This window comes from Brassica napus, chromosome A3, assembly GCF_020379485.1.
Source record: "Brassica napus cultivar Da-Ae chromosome A3, Da-Ae, whole genome shotgun sequence".
Classification (NCBI taxonomy): Eukaryota; Viridiplantae; Streptophyta; class Magnoliopsida; order Brassicales; family Brassicaceae; genus Brassica; species Brassica napus.
In genome coordinates, this window is record NC_063436.1 from 7,659,927 (window position 1) to 7,685,345 (window position 25,419).

The 25,419-nt window shown below is 37.3% G+C and overlaps 5 protein-coding genes across 8 annotated transcripts; 2 read left to right on the forward strand and 3 right to left on the reverse strand.

Annotated features, from left to right (window-relative positions):
• Window positions 1–659: 659 nt before the first annotated feature.
• On the forward strand, window positions 660–4,784 carry LOC106437715 (acetolactate synthase small subunit 2, chloroplastic). Of its 2 annotated transcripts, XM_048774790.1 has the most exons (13): window positions 660–1,013; window positions 1,094–1,307; window positions 1,401–1,484; window positions 1,608–1,676; window positions 2,129–2,212; window positions 2,366–2,518; window positions 2,676–2,762; window positions 2,855–2,917; window positions 3,109–3,213; window positions 3,295–3,417; window positions 3,656–3,808; window positions 4,041–4,106; window positions 4,404–4,784. In XM_048774790.1, exons 1-13 carry the CDS (start codon window positions 799–801, stop codon window positions 4,491–4,493), a joined length of 1,506 nt encoding a protein of 501 aa, XP_048630747.1. In that variant the 5' UTR covers window positions 660–798; the 3' UTR covers window positions 4,494–4,784. The 2 variants fall into 2 exon arrangements, with proteins under 2 accessions (XP_048630747.1, XP_013734112.1); XM_013878658.3 differs by lacking the exon at window positions 2,855–2,917 and having other exon boundaries at window positions 663–1,013.
• A 334-nt stretch (window positions 4,785–5,118) lies between these two features.
• On the reverse strand, window positions 5,119–7,041 carry LOC106437713 (thioredoxin-like fold domain-containing protein MRL7L, chloroplastic). Of its 2 annotated transcripts, none has more exons than XM_013878656.3 (6): window positions 6,847–7,041; window positions 6,603–6,760; window positions 5,953–6,527; window positions 5,642–5,723; window positions 5,425–5,536; window positions 5,119–5,343 (listed from the first exon to the last, which is right to left on the reverse strand). In XM_013878656.3, exons 2-6 carry the CDS (start codon window positions 6,753–6,755, stop codon window positions 5,222–5,224), a joined length of 1,044 nt encoding a protein of 347 aa, XP_013734110.1. In that variant the 5' UTR covers window positions 6,756–6,760; window positions 6,847–7,041; the 3' UTR covers window positions 5,119–5,221. The 2 variants fall into 2 exon arrangements, with proteins under 2 accessions (XP_013734110.1, XP_013734111.1); XM_013878657.3 differs by having other exon boundaries at window positions 5,953–6,524; window positions 6,847–7,040.
• A 3,417-nt stretch (window positions 7,042–10,458) lies between these two features.
• On the forward strand, window positions 10,459–12,666 carry LOC106437712 (leucine-rich repeat receptor-like serine/threonine/tyrosine-protein kinase SOBIR1). Its single transcript, XM_013878655.3, has one exon. It carries the CDS (start codon window positions 10,583–10,585, stop codon window positions 12,515–12,517), a length of 1,935 nt encoding a protein of 644 aa, XP_013734109.1. The 5' UTR covers window positions 10,459–10,582; the 3' UTR covers window positions 12,518–12,666.
• Window positions 12,646–15,409, reverse strand: LOC106437711 (RAP domain-containing protein, chloroplastic). The gene is made up of 5 exons (XM_013878654.3): window positions 15,157–15,409; window positions 15,008–15,081; window positions 13,209–14,826; window positions 13,027–13,109; window positions 12,646–12,854 (listed from the first exon to the last, which is right to left on the reverse strand). Exons 1-5 carry the CDS (start codon window positions 15,278–15,280, stop codon window positions 12,786–12,788), a joined length of 1,968 nt encoding a protein of 655 aa, XP_013734108.1. The 5' UTR covers window positions 15,281–15,409; the 3' UTR covers window positions 12,646–12,785.
• Window positions 15,410–16,032: 623 nt separating this feature from the next.
• Window positions 16,033–24,712, reverse strand: LOC106437710 (myosin-12). 2 transcript variants are annotated; one of them, XM_013878652.3, is made up of 39 exons: window positions 24,551–24,712; window positions 24,343–24,471; window positions 24,132–24,275; window positions 23,918–24,063; window positions 23,693–23,849; window positions 23,440–23,498; window positions 23,191–23,350; window positions 22,964–23,113; window positions 22,757–22,893; window positions 22,527–22,673; window positions 22,235–22,336; window positions 22,094–22,151; window positions 21,916–22,017; window positions 21,800–21,837; window positions 21,595–21,721; window positions 21,345–21,515; window positions 21,140–21,271; window positions 20,950–21,056; window positions 20,793–20,853; window positions 20,525–20,702; window positions 20,150–20,355; window positions 19,845–19,964; window positions 19,667–19,765; window positions 19,387–19,602; window positions 19,177–19,316; window positions 18,986–19,087; window positions 18,767–18,875; window positions 18,639–18,683; window positions 18,508–18,567; window positions 18,271–18,441; window positions 18,035–18,190; window positions 17,761–17,967; window positions 17,516–17,665; window positions 17,369–17,439; window positions 17,181–17,280; window positions 17,024–17,080; window positions 16,795–16,932; window positions 16,579–16,649; window positions 16,033–16,482 (listed from the first exon to the last, which is right to left on the reverse strand). In XM_013878652.3, the coding sequence occupies exons 1-39, from the start codon at window positions 24,551–24,553 to the stop codon at window positions 16,350–16,352; spliced, it is 4,659 nt and encodes a 1,552-aa protein (XP_013734106.3). In that variant the 5' UTR covers window positions 24,554–24,712; the 3' UTR covers window positions 16,033–16,349. The 2 variants fall into 2 exon arrangements, with proteins under 2 accessions (XP_013734106.3, XP_013734107.2); XM_013878653.3 differs by lacking the exon at window positions 24,551–24,712 and having other exon boundaries at window positions 18,035–18,193; window positions 24,343–24,485.
• Window positions 24,713–25,419: the final 707 nt, after the last annotated feature.

Sequence of the window (25,419 nt, forward strand, 5' to 3'; positions counted from 1 at the left end):
AGTAATCAATTATCTGATTCAATTCGATCCGTAACCGTCCAAATATCTAGAAAACTTTAGAATTTTGACCAGATGTTCGATTTGAATCGTAAAAATAAATAAATAAACTTATAAACAATCCAAATAACAATATTTTATTACACATTTAAAAAAAAAATTGAAATAGCTAATATAATAAATTTAGTACATAAAAATACCGTAAAACTTGTAAAAAATATAATATTTATATAAAATATAATATTTATATAATTCTTTAAATATATATATATATATATACTCCCTCCGTTTTTAAAAAATTCATATTATAGTTTTTTCACACTTATTAAAAAAACATTTAAAATTGTATTTTCAATACATTATTTTTCTTAATTAATTATTCCCAATAACTTTTAACTAATGAAATTTTATTAAATACAATTGTATTTTTTTTAAAGTATAATTTTTCATTAATTAATGTATTGAAAATGTAAAAAATATATCTTTTTGAAATAATTTTTTTCTAAAAAATGGATTTTTAAGGAATAGAGAGAGTATAACGGATCAGATCTGATATTAGTATTTACTTCGTTTCGTAGAATATTGCAAAGTATTTGTTTTGGCAGATTTTTTTTTGGTTTGAGTCAAAGAATGAATAGAAATAAAAATTTATGCATATTTTGCGCAGCCATAGCACAAACACCTCTCTAAGAAAAACATCAAATTGCGTTTGCGTTGAGAGAGTGGTCCCAGTACCTTTCGCTTGTCATTCCCTCTTCAAATCCTCTTTAGTCTCTGAAAACTTTCGACCTCGTCTCTTCAATGGCTGCCATTTCCGCAAGCTCTTCCCCATCCCTTCTCTCCTTGAGATCCTCATCTTCCCCCGCTCTCACACCCTCGACGCGGCGGGTATCATTCCCTTCGAAGATTTCTCATTTCTCCGGAAATTCAAACCGAGACAACGAAACGGGAAAGAGAGTGGAGAGAATCGTTAGAAGCGTCAACGAGAGGGTCTCCGATGCTCCACCAACGTCGAAGTACATTGAATTGTCGTCTTTTGAATCCGTTTGTATATTTTTCATATGTTTCTTTGATCATTTGCTTATATCTATCTTAGGGTGAGGAAGCACACGATCTCAGTGTTCGTTGGAGACGAAAGCGGGATGATAAACAGGATCGCAGGAGTCTTTGCGAGGAGAGGTTACAACATCGAGAGTCTTGCTGTTGGTCTCAACAGAGACAAGGCTTTATTCACCATTGTTGTCTCTGGAACCGAAAGGGTGCTTCAGCAGGTCATCGAGCAGCTTCAGAAGCTCGTTAATGTTCTCAAGGTTGTAACTTTTTCTATATCATCACACTTATCATTTAGTGCTGAAGATTAAATTTGCAAAATTGCTGAATTGAGTTTTGAGTTTGGTAATTAGGTTGAAGATATCTCGAGTGAACCGCAAGTGGAGCGTGAACTGATGCTTGTCAAAGTGAATGCACATCCGGAATACAGGGCTGAGGTAGTCTCCCTTGCCTATGAGTAATTAGACTTTAATGTACTTGCTGGTTGCTATGGATTCAGTATTGATGTGGAGTTTATTTTCTTTCAATTTTTGACGGGACTCTGTTTGATGAGTTTACAGATCATGTGGCTTGTTGACACATTCAGAGCAAAAGTTGTAGATATTGCGGAACACGCATTGACTATTGAGGTACATTTACTTATAGTTTGTGTTCTTCTCAATGTTGGATTCACATTGTAACTTATTGGTTCTGGACTTCTGTTTGTATCCTCTTATTAATCATTGCTAGACATACATTTTCTGTCTAGTGTAGCTTTTTGATTTTATTTGCCTTTTGAACGGATGATGTTCCACATGCAAGCTTTCGTTTCTGGACAAAGATTCAATTTTATGTTTGTGTGTTAAGGTTTATTTCAAACTTATGGTGTATCTTCTTCAACATATCTGACTTAATAAGCCAATAATATGCGCTCTAATTATATTGTATGTCCTAATTTTTGTGGGAGTTCTCAAGTGTTGTTTATGATAGTTAGAGAAACAGGACCATATGCATAAGATTATGAGGAAGTAGGATAAACAAATTAGTTGCTCTAGTTTACAAATTTTAGTTGTTTAGTATTCACTTTTAAGCGATCTTGCAGGTAACTGGAGATCCTGGGAAAATGATTGCTGTCGAAAGAAATTTGAAAAAGTTTGAGATCAGAGAGATTGTCAGGACAGGAAAGGTAGTGGACTTTTGGAGTAACTAGATTGTATTGCTTCTGAGTATCATCTTATTAGTGCTTTCTAATGGATATAGTTACATCTTTCAAAGGACATAAAAGACATAATCTTGTGGACTCACTAATTTAGGGAAATATGGAATGCCAAATTTTCAGATAGCACTGAGAAGGGAAAAGATGGGTGCTACTGCTCCATTTTGGCGATTCTCAGCAGCATCCTATCCAGATCTCAAGGAGCAAGCACCTGTTAATGTTCTTCGAGGTAGCAAAACAGGAGCTATAGTCCCTCCAAGTGAAACAACAGCAGGGGTGTGTGCTACAAACTAGTGTGCATCTCTCAAAGGAGAACATTTTTGACGCATGCAATTCAAATGCTCTTTTGTTTTCTGACATTATCTAAATTAAATTCTTCACAAGTTTACTAATCCTCCAGTGTTAAAAGTTTTATATTTTGTTTTAAATGTAGGGAGATGTTTATCCCGTTGAGTCAACTTCTGACCTAAAGGTACAACGTGTTCTTGACGCTCACTGGGGACTTCTCACGGACGAAGATGTAAGTGATTTTGTTGCTAATATATATACACGTAGATCTTATATATGCCACCATAGGTACGCGTGCCATGATGCTTTAATAGTTATATGCAGCATAATGGTAGAGGCTTCAGAATCTGTTTGCATTATAAGAGTTGGACTTATTTGAACAATCAGGTTGTCTGGGACTCTGAGTATGAATAATTCTTACTGTTAATATCGTATGGACGAATCATTATCCTATATCTAAACTTCTAAAGTTAGATATGATTAGTTGTGGAGATTGTTTCTATTCATTTGCATAGCTGACAGTTTTTCTAGGTGATTTTGTTTCATTTCGTTATAATTCTTCTTTTCTGATCTTTCAGACGAGTGGACTACGGTCACATACTCTATCTTTGCTTGTAAACGATGTTCCAGGAGTCCTTAATCTTGTAACTGGTGTTTTCGCTCGAAGGGGATACAATATTCAGGCATAGTCCTTATATCTCTCTCACACACAGAGTGCGCTTGGAATTCACTGATACACTGACTAAATCTTATTTTTGGTTCAGAGTTTGGCGGTAGGACATGCTGAAGCACAGGGCATTTCACGCATTACAACAGTTGTTCCTGCAACAGATGAATCAGTCAGCAAATTAGTGCAGCAACTTTATAAACTCGTTGATGTGCATGAGGTAGGATCACATAGAGCAACGGTCGTTCGTATATATTGTAACAGTCTGAATGCTCTTGATGGCTCTATCCTCTGCTCTTTTCCCTTTAGCTATTTCTGTGAAGTTTAAACTGTAGATCATACACAGAAGAATATCTTGTGATCTCTTCTTGGACTTTACTACATCTTTTCTGGTCTTATGCTGTAGTCTGTAACATAATTTTCCAAGCAGTTATAAAATTTTGTGGGGATCACTGCAGGTCCATGATCTTACTCATTTGCCATTTTCTGAAAGAGAACTGATGCTGATTAAGATTGCTGTGAACGCTGCTGCAAGAAGAGATGTTCTGGACATTGCTAGTATTTTCAGGGCAAAAGCTGTTGACGTATCCGATCATACAATTACTTTGCAGGTAAAATGCATTTCTCATAAACTGGTACTTCGTTTGAGGTGTAGTTGCAAATCAGATAAACGATCCAATCGATTTGGACATCTGTAAAGTTACGTATCATTAGATAGATTTGACACAATCTTCCGTTTAACAAAATATATGAAACAGACTTGGATTTTCCATCTTAAATCGCTTTCTCCATTATTTTTTTTTTTTTGGATTTGTTGATTGATTTTGTTTGATGTGGATACAGCTTACTGGGGATCTTGACAAGATGGTTGCACTGCAGAGGTTGTTGGAACCTTACGGTATATGCGAGGTTAGTGTTGCAATCTATTTTCATCTCTTAGTCAATGTTATAACAGGCAATAGCACATTATAACAAATTCTGAGCCGTAGTTAGAAGTCTCAAATTGTTCAGACAAAGTTGAAACATTAAGAGGTTTGTAGTCTTGTAAGCCTTAGAAACAGGAGTGAAATCTTAGTCTCGTAAAATCAATAACAAAAGCTGGACTCATTTTCTAATTTATTCTACCCCTTCAGGCCGTGCTTAGGACAAGAATCAGTTTGACAGGCATTATTCCTTGTATAACTTATGATGTTTCTCAATCAACAGGTTGCAAGAACAGGGCGTGTGGCATTGGCTCGTGAATCAGGAGTGGACTCTAAGTATCTTCGTGGATACTCCTTCCCTTTAAGTGGTTAATAACCCAATCGCATTCGCAGAGTAGCATACAAAGTTGTATCCATGGAACAGCAAAAGAGGAAAAAAAGACCTTTTGAATATGAAAAAGTTCCATTACACACTTTTATGAGCCACAAACCCAAAGACCGAGCCAGAGAGATTGTGTGGATATGTTTTGGGACTTTGTGAATTTCATTTCAGTTTCTTTATTTTGAGAATAAAATGTTGTTAGGATTATTAATCTTCGCTGCCTTCTTTTTCCCGGTAGTTGTCTCCAGGGATCATGGGATGAATAAATCACACTTTTGATTTCTTAGAAGTTTCTGTGGACGGACTTTGCAAATGTTTTAGAGAGTAAACGTCAGACTAAGTAATAGTTGACTGAACCGGAAGTGTACTTTGAACACCAACCGGAAAACAACAATCTACTGGTCAAAACCGGAAAATCTGGTTTGACTGTAAATTAAGAAACTAATCATTTCTTACGTGGTTCACTTACATGAGAATGAGAGATTGAGAGAGAGAGAGAAATGGAGAACAGAGCACGTCGCAAGAGAGAGAGAAACATGAAGATGACAATAAGTGTCTACGGACGAGAAGTTTCATAATGTTCTATAGTAGCAATTTGAGAAAGAAGAAGAAAACATATTTCAAATTCAAAAGATTGAGTACTTCTTCTTCATAAGTTCATACATTTTCTTCAGAAACTAGTTTACATAATCACAAAGCCTATGCTGCTACATCAACACTTACAAATCAACTGAAGGAATCTGTTCTTGGGAACAGTCGACACCATTCAAACAAGGTGGCTTTGCAGCTCCGTAATAGAAGAAAGCCATGATCTTTGAGAGATCATCTGCTGTTCTAATGCCTGCAAATATATCCAAAACATTTATTCTAAGTACAACAAAAGAGTTATAGAGACTCTGGTTTCAGGTTTGGTAGAAATTACCTTTCTCACGGTATAATATCTTTCCGGCTTTAGTGAAGATGATCTCTGGGAACACAGTAACTTGCAGAGCAGAGACTAGATCTGTCTCAACCACAGCATCAACAGCAACACACTGGAAGTAATAATGGCCCAAGAGGATTAAAAGCACAGATCCAAAACATACAGCAAGATCCAAGAATGGTTTTACAGATGGTAAAGAGATTTGTGCAAAACTTACTCTTGGTGAAGGAAGTCCACAGTTCCATATGACCTGAATCGCCTTATCTAGCTCTTCCCTGAATTTTTCGTTTTCCTTTGGCCTGAAATTAGCCGATACTCATGTCAAAGTTCAACACCAAATACAGTTTTGTTTTCAAAAACAGTAAAGGCTGAAACTTCTAATCACTAAAGTGAATCAAGTCCATAAACAAAACAGCCAAATGACTAATAACGAGTAAAGAAACTAACCAAGTATAAGAACCTAATCAACCAAACAGTTCTAAATGTTTAGCAATTTGACAAGCAAATCAAAGAGAAGCACAGACAGACCTTTTGTAGCGGTTGTGAACAAGAACCATGAGCGGACTGATATCTTTAAACACTGCCTCCTCCCATTCTGCAGTCGTGAGATCTTTAATCGGTCGTATGTAGTTATCATCTTGCCAAACAATCTCCTTATCATCATCATCATCATCATCATCATCATCATCATCCTTCTTTTCGTTCTTAATAGTTATCTTATTAAAGAACTGGTTAAAGCTAAACCCCCAACCATCAGCATCCTCAGGCCAATCAGGATCCTCCTCGTTGACAACAAGAGGGTAATCCGCAAGAAGCTTCTGCATCTTCCTCCTCTTCTCCACCATGTCAATCTCTTCCTCTTCAACGTCAGGGTGGCTATCAATCACCTCTCGTATCTTCTGCCTCCATTCCCGTCTCTCCTCTGGATCATCGAGACTTGATGATCTTTTGTCAGAGGTATCTTTCTTCACCTCATCATCATCATCATCATCATCATCGTCATCACTGTCGCTTTCTTCTTTGTTTCTCCATGACTTCTTCCCAAGTTTATCAACTAACCCAAAAGCTTTCACATTTCTTCTACACCTCATCACATAAACCTTCTATGCGAAACAAAAGGTTTCAAATTGGCTTAGTTTGGAACTTAAGTAAGCACAACTAGAGGAGAGAGAACTAACCGAGGAGGCAATGTTACACTCATATCTCGAAGAAGGAACCTCAAAACCGTTTCTTTTGCAAAGGGCAGAAGCGGAGACGCCGGATAATAGTGGGGAAGGGATGATGAATCCGTTAACAGGGGAGGTGACACGTGTCGAGTATGGGAGAATCATTCCCTCTGAAAGAGATTGATGAAAAAATAGAATCACACATCTAAAGGCTCGCGACGGTTTTTCGAAATGGAAACGAATCAATTCAACGAACCTGGAGTTGAGACGGGCAACAATCTGAAGCTGGAATTGAGAAAACTGTAATTGATTGTGCTTTCTTCTTCTTCTTCCCAAACCTAAAAACTCTGTAAAACCCTTAAGCGAACACTTTCAGGTTTTTGGGGATAACAAAAAGAAAAGAAAACGTCAATTAAGGAAATGACACGTCACTCGCAAATAATAATATCTTCTTTTTTTTCGACCAACACTCGCAAATAATTATTTTTGTTTCAACAATTGTTTACATTTTCTTACTTCTCGGGTTTTTGGGATGTCTTTCAACATTATTATCAAGGGTTTATGATAAATTAAAGAAATGATTGGAGACTGAATCAAAATCTGAGACTAATCAATTATTCATCGGCTATAATTTTTGAATAAGTTTTTCAGTTTTCTGGAAATATATTATCAAATGATTTACCAAAAACATTATTGTGGATTAGTTGAAACTATTGAGTTAAGTATTTTTTTGGTTGTCTATTGGATTTACATTAATAATTAAAAAATTTCTATAAGCTGGCAAAAAATACATCTTTTTATAATCTGGAGTCGAGGCCTAATCGATTAATCTTCTAGGGGTTCGTTTATCAACGTCAAATATACATATGACTATTCGCAATGAAAATTAGATATTCATGTCGATTGACCACATAATAATCGACCGTCACAATTTTCAAAAGTAAATTTAAAAATAACTAAAACTAAATGAATTAAAATACTAAAATTTAAATCTAAAGCCAAGTTATTTTAGAACGGAAATAAAGATCATAATTATAGCAATCAAAAGAAAAGAACAACGAATGAAAATAAACTTGAGAAGTTTGTTTGTAGATTTTTTTTTAGAAAACCTTTCTATCCAAATAGTCATATCACAAATTTAGTAGAATTTCAAATATATTAATTTAAAACTGAAAAAAAAATCTATCGAAAAAAATCAAAAGAAAATCGAAATAAAAAAAACTTTTATTTCAGAATAGATTAAAAAAAATAGATAAAACCAAATTTATATATCTCTTTAAAAGATGAGAATGTATTGAAAGAGAAGAGCATTGTTTTGGTGATTGGTTTCCTTAACAAACGATTTTTACTTTGTTCTAATTTGGATTATGTACGAAATCTGAAAAAAAGAATATAGTCTTTTAATTCCAAAACAATTGATGTTTGGTTGAAGACACAAGAACTAAGACACATATTTTTTTTTTTAGAAAAGTTGTATTAAAATATAAATTAAAATTAATTCAACTAATCATCATAAAATTATAAAAATCACTTGTCACACAATTTGCAATAAAAACTAAAATAAGTATAAAATATTAAAACATCATGTATTTTGAAATATTAATTTTTTTTTCAAAACATCATTTTATTTTTGAACTTGTCTAATCGCTCATAATTTGAAATCCTATAAAAAGCTAATTGTGAACTATTATGTGATTTATAAGACTTGAAACAATTAAGTAGGACGACCATGAGATTTAGGAGGTCAGATCATTAGTGATTTGTTAAATTTTTAACTATTTATTTTACCGATTTGAGGGTTTAAAATATTTTTGGAGACCTAACTCTATGTAATTTTCATCAAAAATTGTGTGTGTGTGTGGGGGGGGGGCGTTAATGTCAATATTTCATTTGGTTTTACACATGACCGGTCCTGCAATTAAGGTTTAGGAACTGAATGTTATATATATATATATATATATACATATATATTTAGAAGGTTTGGAGCCGGATGATTCATACATACTAATCACTTAAAGTTTGAAAGCTGGAAACCTCAGGACTGCCTCTATAAGCCTCAAGACTTTATTTTCCTTTCGTCCGATAAATTTGTAAGAATATGGATCAAATAAAAAACGGAAGGATGAGACTAGGGCAGCTTTTACCCGGATGAAAGGAAAATAAAGCCTTGGCTCTCTCTCTCTCTCACAGTCTAAAAGATATACAGAAAGAAAATCTTGTGATCCCTAGTATAGTCATATAGCCAAGAATGTATGTTACTGACATAACAAACATACAAACAAAGTGGTGACCGTTCCAGGTGGGGGGGGGGGGGGGGGCGTTAATGTCAATATTTCATTTGGTTTTACACATGACCGGTCCTGCAATTAAGGTTTAGGAACTGAATGTTATATATATATATATACATATATATTTAGAAGGTTTGGAGCCGGATGATTCATACATACTAATCACTTAAAGTTTGAAAGCTGGAAACCTCAGGACTGCCTCTATAAGCCTCAAGACTTTATTTTCCTTTCGTCCGATAAATTTGTAAGAATATGGATCAAATAAAAAACGGAAGGATGAGACTAGGGCAGCTTTTACCCGGATGAAAGGAAAATAAAGCCTTGGCTCTCTCTCTCTCACAGTCTAAAAGATATACAGAAAGAAAATCTTGTGATCCCTAGTATAGTCATATAGCCAAGAATGTATGTTACTGACATAACAAACATACAAACAAAGTGGTGACCGTTCCAGGTGGCGATCCTCCTCGGCTATAATCAAATTCAAATAGTTTGGCTAATATGGATTTGTTTCATTAACTACACATTTTGCATCTCTTCCGGTTGTTTATCTTCATCTATTGTCAGTCTCCTTCGCACGACTTATTCAACTCTCACCGTTCGGAATCTTAATTACGACAACGAACTGATAGACATAAAACGCTACAAAGACTGATAATCATAAAATGTGTGGAACATAACAATAAAGTTCAAACGTGGAGAAAAAGGTGGCATTCCCACTGTGTGGAACCCGCAGCGTAGACTTTGACTTATCAGCGCTTACATAGTCAAGTCAATACACAGAGTCGTGTAATAAAAATAATTGCGACCAGCTTTTTTTGGGGTGCACATATTATTGCGACCAGCTACATTCACATTTTCTTACTGAGAATGATTTGGAGAATTTGCCCCATACTATTTCCATTTTTTTAAATTAATTTACAAAAACTTAATGATACACTTCACAAACCGAGCAGCCATTCTCGTTACAGATTTATGAGTTGGATCTTGATTTTAGTTCTGGACCCCAATCTTATGTCGAGACATATCATACTCAATTGTTTCTATAACAAAAAAAAACTACATTAAAAATACAAAAATCTAGTTAACCAAACTAAGAGAACATAATCCATATAAATTATTTATGATAGAAGACTATCATATAACTTTATATAAATCAATTGCAGTTAGCAATAATCATGTATTTTTCATATCAATCTACAACTGTAACCTCTTAAACACCGCATATATGAACTCCAAACCTTATATTTTTTTTAAAATATTAATAGAATTTAAATTTAATATTCTTATTTTCACATTTTATATTATTCACAATAACCCTAAATTTAAATTATATTAAAAATAAAAATTATTTCCAATTATCAACAATCATGTAATTTTTCATATATCAATCTGGGACTGAAGTCCTTTAAACACGACGGACATACACTTTTAACTGTATATATTTTATTTGGCAACAACCGTATATATTTTAACAAATATTTAAGATAATTGAAATATAAAAATCACATCTACAACAACAATACAAAATACTGAAACTTGGGAGTATATATAGTTTTAAAAATATTAATTAGTGTATTTAGGAAAAACAAAACCATAGAACACGTTAGAAGACTTTTTGTATTTTAGTGGCACTTGCTGACCATAAATAACAGAGTTAAGACTCCCGACAACACCCCACAAGAAGAAACTTTCTCTTCAACTAAAATGATTACAATGGCTGTTCCCACAGGTCTCTTTCTCCGGCCTCTCATCCTCGCCGTTCTCTCCCTCCTCCTTCTTCTTTCTCCTTCCGTCTCCTCCTCCAGCGAGTGGCTCGACATCGATGCCTCTGATCTCAAAGCTCTCCAAGTCATCGAAACAGAGCTCGGAGTCAACAGTCAACGCTCTTTGTCCAGTGGTGCTAACCCCTGCGGCCACGGAGGAGTTTTCTGCGAGAGAAGACTCTCCTCCTCCGCCACCGGAGAATACGTCCTCCGTGTCACGAGACTCGTCTACCGATCAAGGACCTTGTCGGGGACCATCTCGCCGGTTATCGGAAAGTTAACAGAGCTAAAGGAACTCATTTTGTCTAACAACAAGTTGGTCAACGGTCTTCCTGTTGATGTCTTGAGCTGCAAGAAACTCGAAGTACTTGATGTAAGAAACAACAGGTTCTCCGGTCAGGTTCCGGGGAACTTCTCACGTCTGATCCGTCTTCGGATTCTTGATCTTTCTTCCAACAAGTTCTCCGGGAACTTGAACTTCTTGAAGAACTTGCGCAACCTGGAGAGTCTCTCGGTTTCAAACAATCTCTTCTCAGGCAAGATCCCACAAGGAGTTGACTCATTCCACAACCTCCGGTTCTTTGACTTCTCTGAAAACCGGTTTTTGGAAGGTCCGGTTCCGGTTATGAGCAAAATCAAAACCAAGATTCAGACATCTTCTCTACACCAAACGAGACACATTCTCGCTGAAACTCAAAACTCCACCAAGAAAGCTAACAACACCACCACCAACACATCAAAAGCAACTTCAGAACATGACAAAAAGAAGACGAAGAAGAAGAAGAACAAGAAGAAGAAAGTATTGGCGTGGATCTTAGGGTTCTTAGTCGGAGGCATAGGAGGAACCCTCTCTGGTTTTGTCTTCTCTGTTATATTCAGACTGGTCCTTCGAGCAATAAGAGGACCAGAGAAGCCATCAGGTCCTACCCTATTCAGTCCAATGATCAAGAAAGCTGAAGATTTAGCCTTCTTGGAGAACGAAGAAGCGTTAGCCTCTCTGGAGATCATTGGAAGAGGAGGCTGCGGAGAAGTCTTCAAAGCTGAACTACCTAACAGCAACGGGAAGATCATCGCTGTGAAGAAAGTGACGCAACAGTCTAAAGAAGCCGGCGAACTTGTAGACGAAGAGTCCAGGATGCTGAACAGGTACATGAGGCAAATCAGATCAGAGATCAACACAGTGGGTCACATCAGGCACAGGAATCTTCTCCCGTTGTTAGCACACGTTGCACAACCCGAGTGCCATTACCTAGTCTACGAGTACATGAAGAACGGTAGTTTGCAAGATATACTGACCGACGTGGCAGCTGGAAACAAAGAGTTGATGTGGCCAGCGAGGCACAAGATTGCTGTAGGTATAGCTGCAGGGCTTGAGTACCTTCACATGGATCACAAACCAGCAATCATTCACAGAGACTTGAAGCCAGCGAATATTCTTCTCGACGACGACATGGAGGCTAGGATTTCGGATTTCGGACTGGCCAAGGTAATGCCTGATGCAGTCACTCACATCACCGCGTCGAAGCTTGCAGGTACCGTGGGGTACATAGCGTCAGAGTATCATCAAACTCTCAAGTTCACGGACAAATGTGATATCTATAGCTTTGGAGTGATTCTTGGGGTTCTTGTGATTGGGAAGCTTCCTTCCGATGAGTTTTTCCAGACTACTGACGAGTTGAGTCTGATAAAGTGGATGAGGAACATGGTGACATCGGAGAATCCAAGCCTTGCGATTGATCCGAAGCTGATGGAACAAGGGTTCGATGAACAGATGCTTCTGGTTCTGAAAATCGCTTGTTACTGTACTTTGGATGATCCGAAACAGAGGCCAAACAGCAAAGATGTCAGGACTATGCTGTCCCAGATCAAACACTAGTGTCTCTGTCTCTCTGTGATATATTGTTTGCTTCAAAATGTGTATTCTATATTTCCTGTCCCATGAGAAATTCAAATAACTAGGAACACAATAGTGTTTGCTTGGCAGAAGCTTGTGATGAACATGTATAATTTAAATGCTTTTAATTATGTTTTCTTGCCTCTAACATAAAGTCATCAAACAGATACAATAAGCTTTAGCTATATACATGAAGGAATCGAGCACATTAATTAAGAACCATGATATAACAATGTCTTACGTGCCTTCTCTATAAGCAGCCGTTGAGAATCTCCCTCAGATAGTCTAGCTGTTCATGACTTCCTTCATGTTCCTCCCACTGAAAAATTAATAAAAAACAAAGTCAAACACATGTTGAGATGTAGCAACTGAGATGGACAAACATTATCAATGAAGTTTTTCTCTGTCAAAGCAAGAACATGTCTACATGATTCTCATCATCCTAGCAACTCTATTTTTAAATTTGGGGGGTTTCAATGTTTCAAACTAACCTCTTGAAGAGACAAGGATACCACCTTCCATCCAGCAGCAGTAACATATCGCCGCTTCAGCATTGTATGCCCTAACGGTAGTCCTGTATAGAGAATAGACACAAAATTCGAAGTGATCAACAAGTTTGTGTTGGCTCCACTAAACAACATGATTATTAGAGGAACAGAGTGATGGTACTAACCAGTGTTTCTTGAGAAATGAGTTGGCCCATCGATTTCTAAAGCAACTTTCTTCTCGACAAGAGCAACATCCACAGTGTAGCCATCCACATCATGTTCTTTAGCCCAATCAAGCCCTGTACTTATCAGAAGGCGTCCAACTTCTTTCTGAAACGATGAGGTTATCTTCTGATTGAATCTTTTGGTCTTTCCTGCACGGGTTATTTTTTCTTCGAGCTCATGGCATAGTGACAACTCGAGGTGCGGATACTCAAGCTTCAAGCACTGATTCACGAGATACACCTGAGAAGCAAACATGACATCTTCCCTATACTGTTCCGAAAGCCTCTGCTCTTCCAAAGTGGTTAAGATATTCCATATATTTGCAAAGAAAGGTCGCTCCAGTTGTCCAAGAACAGCATAAGACCATGCTATGTTTCCAAGCTGGTCCCTGTTAAAGCTGAGCGCTGGAGATCCTGAAGCACCATCGCTTACTTCATCAAAGTTTGATGTTTCTTTCGTTAAGCAGCACTTGAACTGGTCACTGCCTTTGAATGCACTATCCAAGGAATCAAGCAAAGGACCAGCTGGCTCATAAAGCGAGGCGAATGACCACAGCAGCTGAGCAATCTCTTGGCCTTTAAAGGTGACGATAACAGTAGCTGCTCTCTTTGACAACTCAGCAAAGAGCTCTGGAGCAGAATGCCTCATAGAAGCAAAAGCGCCTGCAATATTAGCAACATTCTGAGAATTAAACTCCTCAACTTTAGATGTAGCAACTTCCGCGACTCTATCCATCTCCGTCAGATAAAGCAGTTCACCCCCGATTTTAGACAATGCCCAAGCAATGTTAGAGACGCCCTGAGCTGAACATTCTGGGAGGCATGTCATCGCGAGAGCAACAAGCATCGACATCTCTCTCTGCCGAGCAAACGCAAGCCTACGAGTTCTCATCATCGAAACTTTCTCCATGTTCTTGGCAATCCGGTGGAGTGCAGTAGCAATGTTTAAGGGAGACAACGGCGATGGGGTTAAGCCTTTGGCAACGGCCATGATTGTCTCAGCTGTTACTTCCAGCACCTCCTCAGCGGTCTGCGCTTCTGTTATACCTTTGTTCAGGTTGATCTCCTTCATACGATCAGAAGGTCCTGAGAACTGGGATAGCCTCTGGACTAACTGCTCCCTCGTCTTCTCTTTCTTCTCCTCAAACATCCCACCAGCTAACGAGCTAACTCTCCTCCGCAGCTCCCCCATCTTATCCTCCTCCACGGATCGGTCTAAAAACTCCAGACCTTCTTCATCTGAATCGAAATCATCTTCAGGAACACTCTTACTTTTAACCTTATCCTTGTTTATCACTTTCTTGCTCTTTTTCTTCTTCTTCTTCTTCTTGAGAGGCATTACCTCCTCCATTCTAGAAGATAATCCTCTAGCCTCAATCGACTGAAGTGCAATTTTCCTAGCCCTCACACACCAATCCATCCCTTCAGTGTCATCAAGCGCTTTCGACTTAGCTTGCTTCTTCCTCTTCTTTGGAGGTTGAACCTCCAACGGATCAATCTCCCCAAGAAACTCTGCCTCCCAGTCATCATCATCTTCTTCCTCCTCCTCTTCTTCCGAGTTACCAATCACAGACGAGTTCTAAAACAATAAGAAACAACATACAAAGTTTGTTCAGCAACCTTATCCAAAACCTTTAACACTATCATGACTCGCAAATACAAATAAAAGATTCAAAATTTATAAAAGCAAACACTAAAAGTAATCATTTTTAAACCTAATTATCTGACTAATCCATGTTTCTATGAAATGAAGAGCTAACCAGGCGATTCAAGGAAGCCCTCTTCGCGACTGGAGATAGAAACCGATTCTTCTTATCAGGAAGAAGCAGTATCCCTGGAGAGCGACCAAAGAGCGTGTAAGGTTGAATACGAAACAAAGAAGAGAAATAGGAAGTGAGGTAGAAGCAACCTGCTGCGAAGGAATTGGAGGAGACAGAGAGATGGAGATGGAGGCGAGTATGACTAACGAAGCGGTGGCGTAGCTCCGGCGGACTGAAGCAGAAGCACCGCCGTAGTGGAACTACACACTCCATCTTCTTCTTCTTCAATCGGAGAAATGTTGATGGCTCTGATACTGTTCCTATGGTTTTTAACAGAGACTGGGTTTTAGTTTGGGTAGAACCCTCTCGTTCATTTAGTGAGTTTGTTTTCAAACATGTTGATTTTATCGTAATGATCCCTGCAAATTAGCTTATTTATTGAACACCTTTACTATTTAATACCCTTGTGGTCCCTCAAATATAGTTTATTCCTACAAATGCCCATTTTGGAGAAACCCCAAATAATATCAGTTGAATACAACATCTAAAGTCACTTGTCTGGGATGTGTTACTGAAAAATGGATGAAGTTCAGGTAATTTAAAAAATATTGAATAAATCTTAGATATTTTAAACTAGTTTTTATACATATTATTTGAATATATATATACAATATAACTTCTTTAAATTAATACTCTATAAATTAATATACAATAAAAATTTCTATAAAATAATATAATTTTATAGTCTCAAATTGAGTTTTTGTTTCAATTAGTATATCAATAAATTAATATCTCTATAAATTAATAAAAAAATTATAGTTTTTGTGTAGTCTCAACATTATTAATTTATAGAGGTTTCATCCGTATTCATTTATTTTTCTCATATCATTCATGTATCCATTTGATTAAACTGAACAATCTTAGATGAATATTAATTTCAATAGGATCTTAAATAGAGCTGTCCACAAATCCAAAATATATAGACCAAATATAAGACAAATTTTGGAATTTTTTTAAGTCCAAAGTTTCACAAAATCCAATCTCATTAACATACAATAGTGTTCAGTACAATATCCATGTATCATTTGGCCAAAAAGAAAGAGCACACCATGCATGTATCATTTGAATCTCAACTTGCCTATACACACTTGTAAATTATAAAGAATAATGCAAATAAAATAAAAATACAAACCAAAGAATAAAGAAAAAATCATAAAAGAAGAGAAGCTTTCTTGCTTCTTGTGAAAAAACAAATGGAAAGAAAATGACAAAAGCTTCACTTTCTGTAATATATGCAAAAATCATGGCTTAATAAATAATTTTAAAATTTCAGTTGTCTGCCTTACTCAGGCAATGTCTGGAACAAGAAGTGGAAATCAGATCGCTGCCGGAGAAGCGGCGGTGGATCCACGTCGGAAAGGCGAATGGTCCTGCCGTGGAATGATTGTGACACATCTTCCACTGAGAAAGGAATGCTGAAAGATACCGGAAAGAGTCAGTCACTAGTTTGCAAGTAATTAGGGAGATAACTTGAGATAAAAGCAACATATTAGTTTGCTTGTTTGTCATACCTTGAGTCAACGTCTAGCAGGAAAGAAGGGTAAGTCATGTTCACTGAATCCTCCGCCATTAGTTTGATCACCTATTATCACCACAAAATCGTTTGATCATGATGACTCCATGTTGTTTTAGGTTTAACTTTGTCTCATAGCCATATTAATATTGTGTTTTGTCTTAAACAAGTTTTGGAGTTGGTTAGGTTTTGTTTGGTTTGGTGCAGTACTTACCTCAGGGGAGAGTCCTTGAGTTCCATACTTGTCGTCCCAAAACATAGTTCCAATTCTATATACTTGTGGAATGCTTAGTACCGGACATATCTCTTTTGTAATCTCGTCTAATGATTTCTGTGTCTTTTGATGCAAGACCTGTAGAGTGATAGTGTATATATGAAATTCAGATTCTTTTTTTTTTCATCAGTTATTTTCACCAATAGATATGCATGGTTAGAAACTGTACCAGAAACTTCACTGCTTGCCTAATGTGTTGAAGTTCATCCCATGGTGATCGTGCTGCCTGTTAGAAGACAACAATATATATGATTATGTAAGTTAATCTTTCTCTTGTTTTTTTTTTTTGCTCTTGGCACAGTTTGGTTATTAATGCTTTAGAGTACCTCGTCTTCTGTCTTAAGGCACCACTGTTCTAATTCATGCAAACCCATTTTCAGATATTCTCCGTTGCTAAAAGAACAACACTCTCGGCGAAGCAACAAACTGCCAGAAGATACAAACTTTGTAAGTCAAGTGACGTCTTAACTTAGTTCTTTAGCTGCTTGTGTCGTACGGAATATATGCATTGTACCTGTTAAAGAGCTGCACATTTATGTACGAGAAAACCTGATGGAAGAGTTTTCTTGTGATCATAGATGGGACCTGGAGATCATCATTAAGACAAGTCAAGAAACAGGAAAAGAACAAATCAAAGATCTTCAAAAGTGCGTTCTCTTACATGGTTCTCTGCCATCATGGTCAAGGTATGTTCAAGCTTTTCAGTGATGTTCTTCCATTGTACATATGATGCTTGTTGCTTTGCAATTGTGTTCAAGTGGCTGCCTTTAGTCACGCCTCGCAATGTTCTGGCTCTCATAGGTCTTGGTGCCTGTTACATCTCACATTTAACAAGTTATTCAAATAAGTGATTATCTAATCACTAAGATATGTTCCATAGTAACTTGATGAATGATGTATACTTACATGGATACATAGATTTAGTAACGGGTTTATCTCTTTCTTCAAGCTATCTCGGATCATTCCATATGTTTTCTCAACGTATGCAGCTAAGTGTTGCTTGAATAGTAACGCTGGGTATTTAGCTTCAACAATCTGTTGGTCATTTGATATCCCAACAATCCCACTGTATCCACTCGATGTTTCCAGACCCACTGAAGATGACTGCATCCCCTACAATGTTGTTACCAACAGTTACTAAGGCTCATACACATTGATGTTTCACTTTTACGAAGCTTACTTGCACCAGTCTCCCAAATAGTGTAGTCTGTGATGATCTGTTACGTCTTGAAGCAGAATTATTTGTATTGCTGAACTTGAGTGTGGATTGTAGAAGAGATAAGAGAGTAGAGCTTGTTGTGAGCCAATAAGTTAGCTCCCTTGTGTCATCTTGGCTCTTCTGGAAGAACCAAAGTTAGTACAACTTGAATATAAAGTTTTGGGTTCATAGGATTAAGAATTTTACTACTTTATTACCTCAATGGATGATCTGATTTTATGAACAATTCTATCAAATATATTTGTTTTCTCGAGTTCAAATGATCTCCATTGAAGTAGTGTCTTGTAAATTATCCAGGCTGCCACAGATCTGCCATTATCAAATCTTCTCTCCTCGGTGAGGCATATCAGCAGCACATCGTGGCTCTCCTGTCCAGTAATACTATTTATAAACTCTCTGTAATGAACTTATGGGCTCTTAAGGACAAATGATACCTTTTGCCTATCTGTTAAAGATCTTTGTTTTGCTAACACAGTGACTGGAGTCCTTGGCTCCTGAAACAAATAACAAGAGATGATGAACTGTAGAGTACTGTTTCTTAACTGGTCTTAGCAAGATAACTTACTTTTGTTGCCTGAATCTCTTCTGTTTGATGTCCATTTTCAAGATCCTGCATAGTTATATTACATTAATGCAATGTTATACTAGTTTTTCTTTAACTAAAATAATTATATGTTGACAGAAGTTCTGCACCTTTGGAGATGCAGAAACTGCTTCATTAGGCACTGTCTTCTCTACAGCAGCTGTCTGTCTTCTAAGAGTTTCATTTTCTGACTCTAGAATTGCAATCCTGTCCTTCAGGCTGATAAGATGATTTTTTTTTTGGTTTACATATGTGATGACATCAGATGTTTTTTTTAGATTATGTGATGATATCAGATAACAATTTCAAATCAGCTCATAAGACAGTACCTGTTTAACTCTTCAGGCTCTACGGTGCTTGTTGAAGCAGCCAAAGCCTGCTGGCGCAAGACCTGATTTTCAGATTCAAGGTTTGACTGGTTGGTTTGTAATCTGGAAATTTACCAACAACACTCATGAAACCTGACTGTAAAAACAGAAATATGTTTTCAATGCCTTCAAGAAACTGATTGAATCAATACCTTTCAATAACCTCTTGAAGTTGAATGGCCTTTGCTTTTGCATCTTCTGCTTCAGTCAGACTTGCCTTGTTATCTTTCTCAAGTTCAGAACATACTGCTTCAAACTCCTCAAGTTTTCCTTTTAATTTCTCTACCTCAACCTGGATTTTGAAGATATTGTATGAGGCAATTATCTGCTAGTTGGTTGAACTTGTAGCTCAAAAAACTTACCTCCAGCTCATTGTTTTGACTGGTCAGTAATTCCAGTTGAGTGTTGTCTACAACTGGAACCTCTTTGATGACTGGTGGAGCTTGTTCAATGGCTAGTATTGCTGCTTCTTTCTCTCGTATGATTGCAGCATGTGCTTCATCTAGCTTCTCTTGCAATTCAGTTAAAGCGTTTTGTAGGTTTGCAACCTCTTGTGCTTTAGCTTCTTCAAGATCAACCTAATGAACATTTTTTTGAATTATGACCACTATACACAAAGAACTCTATGTTTTTGAATATCACCTTCTGATGCTTCTCTAATTCGAGACGCCAGGTTAGCTCTTCCACACGCTTCTCTAACTTGTCTTTGGCTTCCTTGAGTGCCCCAGTTTCTCTTGCAGCCTTTGTTTGAAAGAATTGTTTCTTAGTAACTTAGACTGAAGTATGCATGAGTAGATTGATTCATACTAATAAAACTTACCATTTTGAGCTTTTTGAGCTCTTTTCGAGCTACTTTAGCTCTCCACAGACATTGTAATGCTAATGTTGATTTTTTGTACTGGTTATAAGCTTCATGAGCTTGGTATCTTCTCCATTCCCTCTGTCAAAAATATATGAGTAAGAATTCATAGAAGTATATATCAAAATTATATTGACCCTACTTTTCCCCTTCCAAGTTATATGATCCTTGAGATTAGACTAGTCTGAGAATGTAAAATTCAAGTCCAAAAAATTATGATCATTTGATAAACAAAGATTTGAGATCAAGTAGTCCAAATATAGTACCTGAACAATAATTGCAGCCTTTGTTCTTCTTCTGTGTCTATATTTGTTTCGAGCATCCATTGCCCGTAAACCAGTCTGGATAACTGTTGCTGATGCCTGGAGTTTAGTGTAGCACATCCTTGCTCTATGAGCACGAGTGTTCTTTTGGATACAAACTGAAGCAGCTTCCCTTCGCATGTTTTGATATAACTTGCGTGCAAGTTGTGCTATATAAGCAACAGAACATGACATACAAGTTAGTTTAGAGAACGTTGTGTCCTGTCTGAGATTTGGATCAGCTTATGACATTATTTTATCATATACCAGTGCTCTTATTGGTATAACAGTTCTATATTCATAGCTTTGTGTTGGGTAAGGAGTGTCAAAGAATTAAACCTCTCAAAAGTTTCTGAACAAAAATTGTAGCCTTTTTCTGCCCAAGGAACTCTTTTCTTGTCAGATAAGTTCTGATTTGCCTCTGAATGAGTCTAGTGGCACCAGCCAAAACCTCGGTTCTTCTCGCATCTAGTTCAGCCATCTGGCCAGCCCTAAGAAATATCTTTGTTTTCCCTATCTGAACACAGCAAATCAGAATGCAAAGTTTAGGTTGAACTGCTACTGAATGAGTTCATTTTGAAATGCATGTACCCTGAGCCTGACATACCTGGTAGCCCTTTAAGCCCATTTTGTCACATATTGATGCACAGGCAGCCTTTTCATCAGATCTGTCAATACAAAAATGCAGTTTTCTGAGTGATGATTGGTTCAGGAGAGTAATAATCTGTCTTCTTTACTAGATAGTGTTAGTGTATTTTTAATACCCTTCTGGTACGTGTGTTGCTAGCATCACAAAACGATCAAGAAATTCATCAAATGCTCGTTTTGTCGGATAACCAGCACAACTGATTCTTATAGCTTCCAGTACGCCCTGTTCACTTACACAGATTGGCTATAAGCATAAACCTTTTGAACTTGTTCAAATAGTAAACGTAAGACTTTAGGCTTGCTTACTCCGCATCTTAGTTGGTTAAGGACAGTGTCATTCTCGAAAATCGATGGCTTTAGAACTGTATTTGGCTTCACACATCTAATGTAATGAGGCTCCGTTGTGTTAAGCGTCTCCATTAGAGCTTGGAGTTGTTGCTGGAGGGTAAGGTTATGTCAGGAATAAAGATCTTGAGAAATGTGTAAATGGTTATGTTTTATATTGGCTTACCTTGAAACGGGTTCCAATTGATGAAAACTTGGACTGCTTTGATGCGTCTTCTGGTAATGGTGGAAACAAATTGGCGACAAAAGAGCACTTAGAGGCATCTAACAAAGCTTGATGTTCTGCCACAACATAGTCCTTGTTCTTGTCGAGAAAAAACTCTGCTGAGTATGTAACCTGAGGCATCAAAGCGTTGGTTAGTGACTAGCTATTGTAGTTACTTCCAGCTTAGCGTATAAAACTGTATTTGTCTCACATCTCCTGCATAGTGGTTGACAGTGAAGGCTGTTCTGGCAAGCTTAGGTTTGCTGAAACGCTTGTGTCCTTTATATGTTTGATACATCTTCTGTGCAAACGTCTCATGGGTCGACTTGGGAAACATGCTGCAAGAATGTAAGGTTACTACAAGAGGATACCAGTTCTAGCTATTACCATGGATTGATAGTTTCTGATACACTTACCATGCTTCATCGAGTAAAGCAATTATGCCTCCTGGTTTCTGCAAGAAATTAAGAAGATGTCATTGACGGTTTCCTTTGTTTATTACAAGAGGTTGTTAGTTTCAAATAGTGTATACCTTCTCAATAAGATCTAAGACGTCTTGGTTGTCAACAAATTCAACATAGCTCCAGTCTATTTCCTCCCTAGTGTACTCCTCTTGCTCCATCTTGAACACATGCTGCATAGAAAAAAATTGTTTCCATGTAAAAAGTTTATTGCAATGTGAATTGGTTATAGGTGATTTTATATCTTACCTGGTTGAAGTGCTGTTGCAATTTCTCATTTGTGAGATTGATGCATAGCTGCTCAAAACTATCAAAGGTGCATAGTGGTATCAGATCTTAAGTTCTACGTGTGTGCACATCATTCAGGTTTATCATTTCTGTCTGGTTTACCTGTTGATCTTGAAGCTTTCAAATCCATAAATATCGAGGACTCCAATCAAGCTTGTAGCATTGGGGTCTTGACCTATTGAGCTGTTGATCTTGTCCACAATCCTGCCATAAAATTGAGTTGAACACATGTCACTGTTGGAGATTTCTCAAACTGAAAAACTGTTTATCTAGACAATGTCCTGAAGCAAAACCATTTAAAAGCTGTGTTATGTCCCTCCTGTGATGTCTATGTGGTTTCTATTAAAATTTCAAACTATTCATTTTTTTTGTTTCAGGAGTTGTATTTACTCACCAGTCAAACAACCTGGAGTACACTGTCTTGGCTAAAGCGTCACGGTTCAAGGCTGCTGATTCCGGGTCAAGTGGCTTTGTAATGTTACCATCAGGAGTAACAATTACACGCTTGCAGAGTGAATCCTCCAGCATCTTCTCATTGCACCTGTGCCAAGTGGATTTATCTGTCAGCATTACCATTGGAACTGTGCAGAGAGTTCAAGTGCTAATGTTAAGGATCGTCTATACATGAGTAGTTCTGCTGCTGTCTGAAGATGATATCTTGACTTATCATCCCTTAGTTTTGAAGAATCTGCGTCTTCTCCTTTGATGAAATTTACATTTCCAAGGTGGAGGATGGCAGCTACAACGCGGAATATGGCATCCTTGAAGTTGAAAGTTTCTTGTCAGCATTTATCATCATTTTATATCCTTATAGAGAGTCATGAGACAAACCTGTGACTCTTGTCCAATACCAACAATGTCCATGGCATTTCTGGTCTCCAAATACTCTCTTGCATCATCTACATTAGAAACCTCATAGCAGTTTGTCTGATTCAGATAGTGAAACGTCCTTGGATCACCTAGCTTGAACTTCTTGACTTCCTGAAAAAAATATCTTGTTGCTAAGTTTTTATTTACCATCTATATTGCTTTCAGGATTGTTACTGATCATTTTTTACCTCAGGTGGTGCTGCACATAGCATGTAGAAGCAGTGATAGTTCCTCTCAGGGTCTGAAACTTGGCACACACGTGACCGTTCTAGAAGATAAGTTCTTATTGCAGCTCCAGATATCTTCCCACGTTTGTCAAATTGGATCTCAACAAATTTTCCAAACCGACTGTTACAAGAAGCATTGAGAGTTACAAATAGTCCAAAACATAAGATGTCAAGAGTTTTGTCCAAAGTAAGTGTTGTAATAGCTAACACCTTGAGTTGTTGTTTTTCACAGTTTTGGCGTTTCCAAAGGCTTCCAAGACTGGATTAGACTGAAAAGCAGAACAGCTTTAGAATTGTGGAAGCAGTTTTGTTTGAAGCAGATAATAAAATGAGAGCAAGTAACCAACGAGGAGTTGGCTTAGTGGCTAAAACTCTTAGATCATGTAGTGTAGGTCTAAGAGGTCAAAGGTTCGATTCCTGTTGGGAGGGGGTCTGCTCTCATAAAAAGAGCAAGTAAACTCACCTCTAAGACTTGTTGTTCAACACTTCTCCCTTCTGTATCTGATCTACCTCCCATGAATGCAAGATATCTCATAAGCATTTTGGTTGTCTCTGTCTTCCCAGCTCCACTCTCTCCACTAACCAAAATAGACTGGCTCTTTGCCTCATTTATCATCGCCCTGGCATACATGAAAAGCTTTAGCTAATACAGTAAGTTCTCTACTCAGTGATTAAAAACTTGTTATACCTGTAACTAGTGTCTGCAACAGCAAACAGATGAGGGCTTAGCTCTCCAAACGCAGCTCCTTTATATTGCTCCATCATATGGACGCTGTACAAATGAGGAAGTCTTTGGAATGGATTCACAGCAATCAAGATGTTTCCAGTGTAAGTCTGCCTTATTCAAGAAGTTTGCAATTAGACAATAGTTTTGATCAATGGAATGTTTTAAGATTACTGACATATATCTCATTTAGTGAAAACCGGCAAGCAAGATTGTGGAGGACCCCTGGCTCATGGAGGTAAGCCAGTTTAGTCATGTCATCAACTCCTGCAGGCGGCGCCTCTGTATCCTTTGGATACAGGCTAGAGATACTAGCAACAATCTGTAAATATCAAATCTTTACTTTAGCTTGAAAGTGGTTTTATAAGAAATTAAAAGTATATTCTTACTGTTTTTTCATCTGCAGTGAGTATTGTTGCATTAGTGCCTTTGATCTCTGTCACTTCTCCATTAGTCCATGCATGTTCTGGATCTTCCACCCAGACATGTGACCCAAGTGTGATGTTTACAGGAGTCCCCTTAACATCATTCATCAAAGCAAGCTTTTCAGTATTCATATTCACAATAAAAGATAAAGGTATGCAACATAAAGCTTACCATAACTCAAGCTTCTCTAAGCTCTTAAGGTTGAGTATCTGAAGCAGTTGAAGAAGAGAGAGATCAAATCAACTCTCTTGGGTCATTTTCTTGAAAACCATGTTTGAGCATTTGATATGAAACTGTTTGGTGTAAGGTCACTAGTAATCTTCAAATGTTTTTTCTCCTTTTCAAAGCTTTTATGCTGTACTTACTTTTGAACATGAAGGGGGTCCTCGTAGGTTAAACTAAATGTGAAATTGCTACTTTTAGAACAATAAAGTAGTTTGCTTTATATTTTGATATTGCAACTGCACCAACTTTTCTCTTGATCAGCCATGGCCAGATACTGTTTCGCTGTGAAAGTGAATCTCTTTCCTCTTTTTTTTTTCCGTCAAAAGACATCAAGACCCTTCACGTTTGTTCCAATGATCTCTTGCAGAGCCAAAGACTCAAGGGACGTGTCTGTCATGGGGTGCTTAAACTTGAAGTCATCACTTAAAAGTGTAAACTTGTCACATCTTATTGAAAGTTGCAAATTAAATCTTTCTTATTTTATTTTATTTTGTGTGTGTGAAGGCGGCAATGGCCGGTGGAGTATCTGCCGTGGCGGCTGAGGCCACTGGCTGAAGCTGGGACATTTCGTTTAACTTTTCCAGCTAGACTCGGTTTCCTTTTTCTTTATTTTTTTTTTATGGTCGACAGTTTAGGACCATAGGTATGGACTCTTTAATCTGTTATAGGACAAATGGGTGAAAAAAAATCTACAACCACCAAAACTAATCTATGTGGGACAATAATTAAAAAATTACAAGATTGCCATTAATGAAAGAATAATATGAGCCATTCGATTATCTTTTCTCTCTTTAAACCAGAGCCGTCGGATCATA